This window comes from Varanus komodoensis, unplaced genomic scaffold, assembly GCF_004798865.1.
Source record: "Varanus komodoensis strain SLA01 unplaced genomic scaffold, ASM479886v1 scaffold3, whole genome shotgun sequence".
Lineage (NCBI taxonomy): Eukaryota > Metazoa > Chordata > Lepidosauria > Squamata > Varanidae > Varanus > Varanus komodoensis.
In genome coordinates this window covers 58,418,576-58,431,622 of record NW_025335761.1, presented here as the reverse complement: position 1 = coordinate 58,431,622, position 13,047 = coordinate 58,418,576, and the positions used below count along the sequence as shown (strand labels likewise).

The 13,047-nt window shown below is 49.4% G+C and overlaps 1 protein-coding gene across 11 annotated transcripts in view; it reads left to right on the top strand.

Moving 5' to 3' along the window:
- SYNE2 (spectrin repeat containing nuclear envelope protein 2) overlaps positions 1-12,717 on the top strand; it is a 289,020-nt gene extending 276,303 nt beyond the window's left edge. For 7 of the 11 annotated variants that reach the window (XM_044435616.1, XM_044435614.1, XM_044435608.1 and 4 more), the window contains 10 exons: positions 2,728-2,796; positions 3,841-3,980; positions 4,879-4,999; positions 6,044-6,255; positions 6,819-7,019; positions 7,220-7,348; positions 8,828-9,019; positions 9,142-9,231; positions 10,469-10,515; positions 11,395-12,717. In XM_044435616.1, coding sequence (XP_044291551.1) covers positions 2,728-2,796; positions 3,841-3,980; positions 4,879-4,999; positions 6,044-6,255; positions 6,819-7,019; positions 7,220-7,348; positions 8,828-9,019; positions 9,142-9,231; positions 10,469-10,515; positions 11,395-11,620 — 1,427 coding nt within the window. In that variant the 3' untranslated portion in view covers positions 11,621-12,717. Of the gene's footprint in view, positions 1-2,727; positions 2,797-3,072; positions 3,120-3,840; positions 3,981-4,878; positions 5,000-6,043; positions 6,256-6,818; positions 7,020-7,219; positions 7,349-8,827; positions 9,020-9,141; positions 9,232-10,468; positions 10,516-11,394 lie in introns of those variants that run through there. The other 4 variants (XM_044435613.1, XM_044435619.1, XM_044435615.1 and 1 more) reach the window with 3 other exon arrangements.
- Positions 12,718-13,047: the final 330 nt, after the last annotated feature.

The window sequence follows — 13,047 nt, the reverse complement described above, 5'->3', positions numbered from 1 at the left end:
CAGTGGGGTTTGCGCTTCTCCAAATTTTGCGATTTATTCATAGAAACATAGCTAGTCAGAAGGGGCCCTCTCGTCTGACCCCCAGCTCCAGCCAGGTCCGGTCACGACATGCCCGCCATGTGCATGTCTAGCCTCTCCTTGAACATCCTCACCAGTGGGGCCTCCACCAGCTCCCGTGGAAGCCCATCCCATACCCTCGAAGTAGTTCCTGACATCCAACTGGAAACCTGGTTTCTTGAGCTTTGCTCCACTGGACCGCATCCTTTCCTCCATTGCAGAGGAGAACAGATCACGACCCTCTTCCATGTGACGCCTCTTCACACTCCTAAATGTTGCCGTCAGCTCCCTGAGTCTCCTCCAGGCCGAAAAGACCCAGCTCCTTCAGTCTCCTCTCCTGTGTGATTCCCCCTGCTCCCCATTTCTCATCTTTGTCACTCCATGCTGAACTGATTCTAATCTAGCTATGTCTCTCTTACCATGTGGAGCCCAGAGCTGTTTGTTTATTAGATTTATATCCTGCTTTTTTCTAAGGAACTTAGAGCAGCTGACATCATTTTCTTCCTCCTGCTCTCCACCTTATCCCCACAACAACCACCCTGTGAGGGAGGTTGGGGTGAGGGTGTGTGACTGGTCCAGAGTCACCCAGCTGGCTCCATGGCCAGGCAGGGAGAAAAACTCCAGCTCCCTGAGGCCCCAGTCTGTGCTCTTAACCGCTATGCTACATTGGCTGTCAGTGATGCAGGTTTCCAATCAGAAATACATTGAAAAATATGTATAGTAGAGGAAAGTGAATGTGACAATGTGTCTATTAGTGAAAATCATCTACAAGAAATGTATTATGTTAGGGAAAATTACTTTCCCCCCCCAAAAAGCAAAATAGTGTGCCAAGAAATGGAAACGAAAACCAATACAAATGTTTGTGTAGATTTTTTTAAATCACAAAATGATGTGAAAATGGGGTAGACCAAATTCAAGTTCAGGAAAATGAGTAACAGAGAAATGAAAATGAACTGGGTCATCTGTCTGAACCAATTCAGTCCACTATACATGAAGGTTTTACAGAGGGGTTCAATCCTTGTTTGTGTGTGTGTTTGTTGGCTTTCTAGCCTTCCCCATTAGCCATGTGACTCCCCTGGCCTCTTGAGTTACAAGAGTCCTGGCTGAGACCCTGGAAAACCTGCTGCTGGTCAGAATAGCCAATACTGGCCTACCTGGACAACTCTCTGACCTCATAGAATGCCGCTTCCTAGGTTAAACCCCCCTGCATTTAGAAAACTAGCACATCAGGATGAAAGATGTGCTAGTTTACTTCGTGCAGGGAACTTTTTACACAAACGAGCATTCAGAAGGGAAGCCTGCTTCCCCCATCTGCAGGCTGACATGTGACAGTTTAAGTGTGTTAAGTGTGTAGGGAATGAAAGAGGTGGTTGTCCTTGGCATGAGTTTCAGGGTCGGAAATTGGGAGTCGTCATATGGGGAGGGTGGATCCTGGGAAACGGCCCCCTTATCACAGAATGGAAGAGGCAGAGGGGCTTTTCTCAAGGCGGCCCTCTCCAGGTGGTCAGGCAGACTCGGAGACTAGCCAGATGTGCAGCTGCTGGGAGGGGGCGTGGGCACCGAGCCCGGTACCACTCTTGATCCCCACGGCACAGTGTTGGGAGAGGAGAGATAGCCAACTAGAGGGACGCCGTCACAGCTAAGAAGCTTGCCCGCCCCCAAAAGGGCCTTCCCTGAGGGAGGGGGCCCAGAGGTACTCGGAAGTAGTTGCCAGATTGGGTTCCACAAACCACTCTGTGCATGCTCAGAGACTCACTCAGTGGCAGTTGTGCTTGCTGGATATACTTAGGAGAATCAAAAGCTTTTGCCAGAGGATGTTCTGTGGCTTTGAAAGTATGGAGGGGGGAACCTCACTCCCGACGGTTGCAGCCAATCTCTTAGTGTACAGTGGGTTGTGCAGGAAGTGGTGCCAGGAAAAGGCTTGCGCAAGGCCCTGCACATACCTCACTTGGTGTGCGCTGCTCCTGCGTTTCCCTCGCAGACCGCAGGAGCCACGTGGGAAGTGTGAGGGGCACGGACCCAGGTGGCGGCAGCCCTGTGGCCGCATGCCCTTCGCACCGAAAGGGGTGCTCCCGAGTTCATTTCCATACATTTCCAGCTTTCCTCAAGCATTTGCCAAATGCAAGCGTACAGTCGTCATGCGCTTGCTGCGGTCGTCGTGCGGAAGCTCGCAGGTTGAGATTTCTGCAGGCTGCCTTTTGTCAGCCAGTGTTAAAGGGGGCAGAAAGCATGGGGAAGGGTCGGCTGGCTGCCTGCCCCCATCCGTGTCTTTCCCCTTGTCTCTTTCCTTGGTGGCTGACATTTGCTGCTGTGCCGCGCAGCAGCCGCAAGGGAAGCTCAGTCGCAAGGACACTGATAACAGGAGAGGAAGGAGGGATGTCTCTGCTAAGCCACGCGAGCAAAACGGAACCGGGCATGCCCTCGCCACGCAGAGCGGGATGCCTTCGGTTCTGAGTTGCCGCAGGGACCAGCATTGGGGACGGTTGGTTTCATGTCATGCTTCTTTGCTTCCCGGTGTCATTGCATCGTTTGCGCTTGCTGGCCCGCAGCGTGGCCCTTGGCTGGATCCAGCAGGCGCTGCTTTTATCCTGAACTCTCGTGGGTCAGCGTGGGGAGGGAGAAGAAACTCGCGGTCCAGCAGGGTACCTGGTGACGTTATTCTTTTTTCAGATGTAGAAATCCCTGAGCATCCCGAAGCCTATCTTAAAATGACCACCCAAACTTTGAAAGCAGCTTCTGGTAGGCTCCTGCTGCTGCATGTGTCTCAACATGACAGTCTCCCCGGGCCGCACGCTCTGCTCCACGCACCCCTTTCATGCGCAAGTGTCTGACCCCCCCCCCCCCCCCGGCTTGTGTCCCCACCATGGGCCAACTGGCTCATGGTAGCATCTCTTTTTGTTTTCTATGACTGCACCATCCGCACGTCTCTCTCCATTAGTCAAAATTAAGTCCGTATGTTTGTTTGTTGTTTTGTCGGGTTTTGTTTCATTTTGCGTTCTCCACTCCTGGACAAAGATCATTATATCTGTGTGCAAATCGGAGATTGAGCCCTTCTGGTCTGGGTGCAAAAGCTTGCTGGTGGTTGTCATCTGCAAGAGAGTTTCGCTTCGCTTTAAAGGTCTGCTCTGCCGTTCCGCATCGGCCTCCGGGGGCAATCGGGCGTCCTCTTCCTACCGGCAGTCCAAAGCAAACAGTCACGATTCTCCCCAAAATGAAAGTGATGAGCTTCTCTTTGACTCTCGCCTACCGTGTGTCCTGGACATCTCTGAGGAGTCAAGTTCCCAACAGAGACATCCAAAGACTTTTATACACAGGAGAAGATAATGCAAACAACTTTCCTCCCAGCTTTTGATGGTTTATAAGATATATAATTGATGTTTTGCCATTTGCTACCTTTTAATAGCACCCCAAAATCGGCCACCTGTGTTGGGCTGCTGCATCTTGCTTCATGGTCGGACCAGCCCTTGTTCCCAGAATCACCCTTTCAGCTCCCTCACCCCAACCCCCCAGTTTGAGCATTGTTGTAATCGCACATTGTCTGTAGGCCTTTTTAGGAAAAGGGTCAAAGAAGTCCCCATAACTGCATGGCGCTCATTTCATGGTCTGGGAAATACTGCTGCCTGCGTTTGCAAACAAGCATGCTTTGCAAAGAAAATGAAAAAACCTCTCATTTGCATTCATGCCATAACCGGGGTCTCTTCAGCGGAATGCTTTCGATTCATTTTGCATTCATTCCCCCCCCCCTCATTTTTAGTGAATTTCTCTTTTGCTGTCATACCACAGGAAAATCTGCCTCTGAGACTCACACATGGCACTCTCCGGAAAGCCCGGCTTGCCGAAAACACCCGTACAGCCAGGGGGAGATGGTTAGAAGTGTCCTCCTCAACAGCCCGGAGACAAGCACCCCCTACAAGGCAGCCTATGTAAGTTCCCGGGGCCAAGCTCATTCCAAGAGGGCTGAGTTAACAGGCGAAAGGGCCAGCTGCATGTGACACGCATCTGCATGTAACCATGACTAGAATGGGAAAAGGGGAACGGCTCTAGGAGGGGGGGATTTAGAGCTGAGGGGGACCGTGCGTGCTTCGACTTTCCTCCTCCAGGCTTCTCCATTGCGCATTGTGTGCGTACCCACACAGACACACAAACGCAGGCGGAGCGCCCTGCCTTGCAGTTCCTACATTTCTCCCCCTGCAACAGCAGGTCAGGATGCACTGAGATAGGGGGTGAGAAATACGGCGGGGAATGGCTAAATGCGGGATCTGGGGCATTCGGGAGCGGCATCGTGCAGTGAAGGTGCTTCTGGGGCTTAGTGCGTTGTTCTTGTCACCTCTGTCCAGAACAGAGCACAGGAAGCTCTGTTGAGGAAGCAGCGCCTGCAGGGTCTCTGCTCCGAGAAGTAGGAAACGTGTCCGAGGGTGCATCCCTTGTTCTGAACTAAAGAAGGAACAGATTTCGATTTATATCCTGCCTTTTTCCTACAAAGGGCTCAAGGCAGCTTACATCTCCTCCTCCATCTTATCCCCACAACAACAACCCTGTGAGGGAGGTTGGGCTGAGAGTCTGTGACTGGCCCAAAGTCACCCAGTTGGCTCCCAGTCCCACGCTCTTAACCACTACACCACACTGGCTCTGGGTTCTAGTTGATATGAATCCAGAGGTGATTACTCCAGGAGAACGCACTGCCCATTCTTAGCCAGCTCACCGGTTGAGTGGCGAGGAGAGGACATTTGTGAGCAGCCCAGCAATACGTACCTGGCTGCATTGTGCATTGTCAAGGGCCTGTTTGTTTGATGCTCGACTTTCCGTGTTGTTGTCTTCCAGGCGAGGCAGCTGAGCACGGGGAGTACAGGCAGCATGAAAGGGATTTCCGGCATCTCGCCTAGTGGAGAGTCCCGAGACAGCGAGAGCTTTGTGGGCGTTATGGCTGTAGATAAGCAACCAGGTATGGTAGCCATGAACCTTGTGAGTAAAAGCTGATCCATGCACATGAGGTGCGCATGTCAAATAAATTTGGATTGTGCAGTCAGTGGAACGGGAAGCTGCCCAGGACAGCCAGCAAAAGTGCAACATGTTCTAAGACAGAAAGACAAGTAGCGGGTGCAACAGGGGGGACAGCAGGGAAATGACTCATTATGCCAGAGGCCTGCAAAAGCATTCAGCTAGTATTTGAGGATTGTGGGGCAACAGAGGGCAAGGAGCTTCTCGGGTCAGGGCTTTCCACAGTCTGGTCATGGTGGGGAGAAGAGTCTGCCCGCCCGACCTGAGGGGATGGGATGAGCAGGAGCAGGCAGGACTGGACTGGCCTCTTTCAGGCCCCATCCTGACCTGCAGAATAAGGTGGTCAAATCCTGCAAGTGGCAGAGTGGACTGTACCACTTCAGAGCACAGAGGAGGAGGCCAGTTTAGAATGCTACCCCAAGTAAAACTATTCTTTCAAGTAAAAACTACATGAGTTGGAGGGCCACCCTGCCTGCGCCTTTCTGCTGGCTTTCTTCTGGCATTTGAGTATTTAGACATGGGCAGTGCTGTGTTCCGAGGTGGGACAGTCCTCCCCCCCTTCTGCTGCATGTGTAGAGCCCTCTGCAGCTGGCACACCGGGGCAGCATTTCAGGATAGCATTGCTACAGTCTGCGTAGATTATGATATTCTGAGTCTGACTTCTCATTATGTTCCTGAGTGATTGGGAAGACGAAAGCAAGTTTAAGTGGAATATTTGGAGTGTCCCCCCTTCAAGCTGTCTGCTTATTAAAAGGACAGGTGGTGTTTTTAGCACAGGATATTGTCAGCACATGAACTTAAAGGGATGCCACCCCTGAAGCAGCACCAAGGACTTGCAGGGGGGTTGTGCTGGTATTGCATGAATTGCAGCCGTCTTCTTAAAGGACAGCTGTTTCCTGAAGGGGCCCAGCCAGGGACTGTTAGCCCGTTCCTTGAGTCCCGACCCAAAGCTTTCTTAAACATTAATTGTTGTTGCGCTGCACTGCAGGACCAGTTGAGAGATGGGAGCTCATTCAGGCCCAAGACCTAAGCAAAAAGCTCCGTCTGAAGCAGAATTTGCAGCAGTGGCAGCAGCTGGACTCCGACCTCACAAACATCAATGCTTGGTTGGATAAAATGGAGAAGGAGCTGGAAGAACTGCAGGAGGCAGGACCGGCCACCAGCATCCAGGTCATTGAGCAAGGAGTCAAGAAGCTGAAAGTGAGTTGATACTCCACACTTGCTGTGTGTGTGTCGCTGCACCAGTCCAAGGTCTGCCTAGGCCTCCTCCCAGCAGTGGGCAACCAGACGTCACTTGGAAACTCCTCGGGATGGGGCCCAAATAGAAGGAATTTAGACTGAGCATCAGGACAGCCTTCCTGGTAGGATGAGTTCTTCAGCAGTGGAACGGACTGTTGGCTGAAAGGGCTTTGATGCTCGTTGCGCAGGGATCCCTTTCAAGAGAACTTTAGGAAGCTAGAAAACCTCTGTGGATACTGTGGTCATATTCAAAGTGCACCACACAGGGGAACAGGTCTGACCTCCCGTGGTATGCTTGGAAGCAAATCGGCCCTATGGAAGCACAAAGCCTCAGCTAGTTCCCGAGTCCCAGAAGTAACTGACTCCAGTCTTAAACTGCAAGCTGGAATTGTGCTCCAAACATCTTTTTCAGCTTTCCCCTCAAGGGGAGGTGCAAAACAGAGATATTTCCAAACTCATCTTCCTACTGCTTGAAAGCAAAGTTGTTTGCTTTGGTCTTTCCTAATCTGCTTCTCCCTCTCCAGAGTATGCTGAAAGCCTTCGATAACTACAAGGCCCTGGTGTTGTCTGTTAATCTGACCAGCAAGGACTTCAAGCAAGCAGACAACACCAGATCTAAAGAGCTTCAGAACAGGCTCCGCCAGGTCAACTTACGCTGGGAGAAGGCAAATCATTTAAACAGGAATTGGGGGAAGAGTTTGCAAGCAGCCCTGATGAACTGCCAGGTCAATACAACATTTTCTCCTGCTTTAATGTCTGTATTGTTCAGGAGCCAACACGGGCTGTTTGGTGAACTATTTTAAATTCCATTGTTGCAGCTGTCTGTGGTTGCATGGAGTGCTTCATGCAAGTGAAAAAAAATCTCTTGTTGTGATGCGATTCTGTTGCTCTGCCTTTCTCAGTAAATGGGCACTTGTGTCTGCAGGACTTCCATGAGCAGAACCAGAAACTGCTGCTGTGGCTGGCTGGCGCTGAAACACGGAGGCACCAAGCACAGGTTAAGGACCCGAATGCCGATCCTCATGCAATACAAGAGAGTTGGACAGAATTAATGGTAGGTGGAAAACTCCCCAGAGCATCTAGGCAGAAAGGTGTTCATGTATTACATGTACATCCTACTTTTCTTCCATTGGGTGGCTCTTCCATTGTGGAACGCAAGGCGGACACGTGCCGTTCTGCGTGATCGCTTCCAGTCACTGGCCAGGCTGCTTAATCTGGCTACCATCCGGTGCCACGAATCTGGTTTTGTGCTCTAAGAATTAGAATCATGCTCTGACTTCTCATCTGTGGAGCAGTTGCCATCATGCAAGGGTTTTGCCCCTACAAACAGCTTGGAGAGATGTACAGTTTTATTTACCCATTCATTCATTCATTCATTCATTCAATCATTTTGTACACTGCTTCACAGCTATGCATATTCCGGAGCAGAAAGCCATGAAAAGTGTGAAGCACAATGGTACAACAGAATATTGATCTGAAAAAATGAAATATCAATATTAACAGTGGTTGGTCAACCAACAAGTTGAAATAAAGACGCTTTGGGGAAGTGCCAGGGACGACGCGACATTGGTGCTGGTGTGTAGTGCGTGAGGCCAGCACTTGTGATTCGTGGGAAGATTCTGAAGAAGGCGACTTAGTGATGGGGGGTGGGAACTCAGCCCTCAGCAGGGGCCTTTGGAGATCCATCAGGGACGCTGCCCACAGCTTCCCAGGCTGACCATGAAAGCAGACATGTTTTGGAAGAGGCGGGAGGGGCCCAAGAAGAGGAGGAGGGAAATGCCTTGTGTTTCCCTGACCCTGTGACGAGGCATCAGGAGATGAGCTGCCCGGTTAGAAGCCTTGCACAGGTCTTACCGGCTGGCCCTTCACCAACAGGGGTGGGACCCATGGCATTGCTCAAAGGGGATTTGGGGAGGACCTTGGGTTCAACACTCGCTGTATGAGCAGAGGCTTCGCTTTCAGCCTACTAGAGGGCTTTTAGAGTTTCCTCGCCCTATTAGCTGTGAGGTGCCAATAAAGCTCTGGATCGCAGATGACTCTGGTGCTTTCGAGCCCAGGAGCAAGAAGGAAGGGCCAGGCTCACTACGTGTGACCTGCGGAGGAAGGGAGCTGCATAGAAAGAGGGCCACCACTCTTCTCCGGGTGGACTCCAGTCATGCCAGTGGTCCATGCAGAAACGCCGGGAATCTGTCCCCCAACGACCTTGGGAACTGAGCAGGTTGGGAAGGGAAGAAGCACTCGTTCAGCTGCCCTGGCCCCAGGCTGTGTAGGGCCTTGTACACTAGTAGACGATTAGATAGATTATTCGTCAAGCTCATCCTTCCTGGACAGAGGGCATGCATTCACACACTCGAGGTCCCGGGTTCAGTCGTGAGCATCTAGAGCTGATGGAGCTCAGGGCTACCAAGCAGAGATCTTGGAGGTCCACCACCAGTGAGAGCAGGCTGTTCCGGACTAGAAGAACCAGCGGTTCTGGTTCCATACGAAACAGAGTCAGACTCTAATATTCTTCCTTACGATTTCCTTGACTAAGCAACTAGAAAAAGAGCTTCTGGAACAGCAACCCCAAGTGAACGCTGTGCAAGAGATCTCCACCTATTTACTGGCCAAATCTGATGAAGGAGAGTATATTGAAGCTGCGGAGAAGGTTCATGTCATTGGGAAGAAACTAAAACAGCTTCTTGAAGACGTTTCACGTGATTTAAAGGCCTCACGGGGAAGCCAGGTGAGACTGGGTTGCATTTTCCAAATCTGGCTAACCCACATTTGTATTGGATGAAGAAGCTGGTAACTGCTGGGAGGGAATGGGCCGCAAACATGAACTGTTGCTTGTGGCTTTTGTTCTAGGACATCAGTACATTGCTGCCCCATGTGGATGAGTTGGATTCTGGAAACTATCATCAGCTGCCGGCAAAACCGTCCATATATAAAAACAAGGCAAGCTGTTTCAGAGTTATTTTGTAGAGTGCTGCTTTTTCACTCAGTCGCTTAGCTTCTTCCCATACTAATTCTTTCCTCAAATGCAGGTTAGCGAGAGTGGCCCGGTCTCCCGGTTTTGTCCCACAAATTGCCATAATGCATGCCTTTATTAAAGACAGAGATGGGTTCTCAAACCCCAGTACCACTTACCGGAAAGTTGCAGAAGTTCCTCACTTGAAGGAATAAAGGGCACATTTTATATTTACAACATTGGCAGTGTGGCTATTTGCACTGATCGGTATTTAAAATAGTCAGGAAAGCAATTGCATTACAGCCACGTTTCCTCCGCCACTCTCACTGCTTTGAAATATTGTGGAATTTGTAATGCTGCTACTTGGAATTTGCATCTTGATTGATTTGATTTCTACCTCATTCTTCTGCCAAACAATGGCACTCAAGGTGGTTTACAGGCATGATTAAAGTGGATTAAAATAGTACATTAAGATACAAGAAATATATAACATTTGTGGGGAAAAAGCAAAAACCGCACCCAGCCCAGTAGGCAAACTTATGGGCCAGAGGGTTTCTTGAACGAAGCTCTTTGTTCGCCAGCAAAACAGAGAAGCAGATTGGGCCTCCCTTAGTAGGAAATTCCACGGCCTGGGAATAGGCATCCAAAAGACTTTCATGTTGCCACCCAGGGCACCTCTGGAGATGGTGTCTTTCAAAGAAGGGACCTTCCAGGAGGGATGTCTGAGGAAGTCCACTTTGGGGACAGGAATCCAGAAGACAGCCAGGGCACAGCTCCCCGGACTTGAGCCCACTTCCTCATGGCTGTGCTTTCAACTCTGATGCTTGCGTAGGGGCTCACCACAAAGCAGCCCCCCACAGAGACTGAGGTGCCCCACCTCCACGTGCGATTTGCTGCCTTTGCTTGTGCGGGTGGAAGAAGGTTGCTGGCTGGGCAGCCGGACTTCCGCACGTGTTTGCTGACTTCCTCGTTGCTTGGCTCACTTCCTAACCGAGGGCCAAGCATGCAGAGAAGTCCCAGCAGACAGAATAGGGCCAGATTCCAGGGGGAATGGTCACATCCCTGCTCCAGTAGTGCTTAAAGGTCAAAACTACCACATCGGATTCTGCCCAGAAACAGAGCAGTAGTTAATAAAGGTGTTAACAAGGAGGTAACAAGCTTCTTGTTATCATTAAGCTTCAATTTCTTAAAATACATTAATATCTATATTCTGTATGTCCACAGGTGGATGGAGAGAAGGCCTTGCAGATTAAGAGCAGCAGGAATATGAGGTAGGACTTTGCTTTCCTTCATTGGTCCTTTTAAAATTGATATTGAAGACGAATGGCACTCTTTGGGCAAAAACAGACATGGCAAGAATTGCATGAATGCAATTATCGTGCACATTCTTTGTTATGTAAATCACGGCCATGGGAATATTGGAGCAGGTGGAGATCCATGTGGGTTTCTTCTCCCCTACCACAGTCCAGACAAAAATCCTTTTTCTGAAAGTGCTCGTTGTAGTTTGAGAAGCTTGAAAGGCCCGTCAGCTTTTCAGGGGGGCAGCATTTGACTCTCTATTGAAGGCTGGTGAAATCTCCCTGCGAATGCTATTTACATAACAAAGCCACACATGCTAATTGCACCCACAAAATTAATGCCATGTCTTACAAGCCCCTTGGCCTATAAAAGTGTGGAAGGAAAATCTGTTCATTCCCTGGTTGTTTCTAAACATTTATCATTTGCACAGTGCTGCTCTGTTGTATCTTATTTATAAACCTTGGCCTGGAAAGTCAAAGATTTTTGCCTCTGTTCGGTTCCTTTGTATAGCAAAGGAAGGCTTAAAAAAGGAAACCTTAAATCACCATGTTAAATAGATGGCTGTGGACTCAGTTTGAAGCAGTTGATGGTGAGTGTAACATTTAATAGGATCGTGTATTATATACAGACACCACATTACCAGGTTATTTTGAAGGGACGTTCATATAACTGAATTTTCCCAAGAGATCCATCTAGGAGTCGCTTCTGACATCAGGTCTGCTCTCACATCTGCAAACAGCTGTCTGAGGACTTGAAGGGCTGCTTTCAAAGCAGACCATTTGGGGCCAAACGGGCCCACAGCCCAACTCGCCATACAGACATCTCACAAATGCAGTGTTCTCTATTTGCAGAGCGGAAGTCAGGCAAGAAGCTGGCCCAGCAGCTCCCAAGAGCCGCTGCTTTTTCTACCGCGTGCTCCGGGCAGCTCTGCCTCTGCAGTTGCTCTTCCTTCTCTTGCTGCTTCTGGCCTCCATGGTTCCTTCTTCAGAAGAGGACTACAGCTGCACGCAGGCCAACAACTATGCCCGGTCTTTCTATCCGATGCTGCGATACACCAACGGACCTCCGCCAACTTAAAAGCACTCGCCTTGGTATTTCTGCACTCAACCAAAATTAAGTTCCTCCATGGGTGCTTCCTTTTGTGCTACTAATGTTAGTCTGGGGACTTGACACTGCTGAAATTTCTCCCCGGTTTCACTGTGACTTCCACCTGGGTCTAACTGGCGCTCAAAACATCATCAATATGTACACTGAGATCTTTTGCAGGAACCTCGAGCAAGCCTGTCCCTGCAAGGGACACGTCCTCCTTCCCATCTCCAGTAATAAGATCCTTTACAAATTTCAATGTTGGGGGTGGGTGGGGTGGAAGTGTTTATCGCGCACACTTTTGTACAGAAAATACTGTTTCTATATATATTTTTATCTGTAAGCAATGTACTTTATATTTTTGCACAATCTGTCCTCGGCGGTTTTCATGCCAGAAGGTCCCCCGAACAAAATACAAGATAGCGATGTGTTCACGTTAAAATAATTTCTCTACCAGTTGATAAATGCCATCGAATACAGTCCTCCAGAACAGTGTCCTGCACAAGCACCGATGTAATCAGTAGGTGCTTGACCTGTAGTGAGAGGATGAGAGTTCTCTTACCGCAGCCCCCTTTCATGTTCAGTTGGACTTGCAGAGGAGGACTTCCCGGTGGATCGGGCCCATAGTTTTTAATGTAAGAGTCCATTTGTTGAATTGGTGCTTTACAGGCACAGCAATCACAAAATCGATCTCCTTATTTTGCTATTGTGGGAGGCGTTTTTTAAATATTTGTTACACTTCTGTATTTTAGAAACCTTATTTCTCCAGCTAAGCGGATATATTTCCAAGGCGAAGATTTTAGTACTTAGAATGCTGCCTTGTCTGATGTCTCCTTTTGTACTTTTTTTGATAAAAAGAAATGAAGACACTGCATGTAGGAGGGCTTTTACTGTTCATAGTTTTCTAAAGAAAGAACTGCTGAAAATAATTCGTCTTGATTATCTCCCATGTATACAAATGGACTATGTAAACTTGCGGCTTTTCAATCAAAGATGTTTACATTTGCTCTTCTTTGAATAATGTACAGTAAGCCAAAAGAAACTTCTGTGGATTTTTAAAATGATTAAATGTGCACAGTCTCTCAGAATGCCCGTGCAAGTGACCTGCCCAGAGAAAGCAGCACGGGGGTGGCGTTGTCCGTCCTCCCACTCCCCCGTTCTCGGGTGTGCATTGCACACCCCAGTGCCAGCAGGCTTCAGTTAGAATGTTACTTAAATCTGAAGTAAGCTACAGGCCATTTCCTGAGCCAGAGAGAGAAGACTGCAGGGGGAGGCAGGGTTCCTTCACTGAGTGGGCCAATGAATCCCACGGTGGATCCTCACTCGTGCATGTTTATATCAGCCGTAGCCACATGGACTATAGACCACTTCATACCAGAAGCCTGGGAGGGAATTTCGGTGATTGGCCCGTTCCTTGT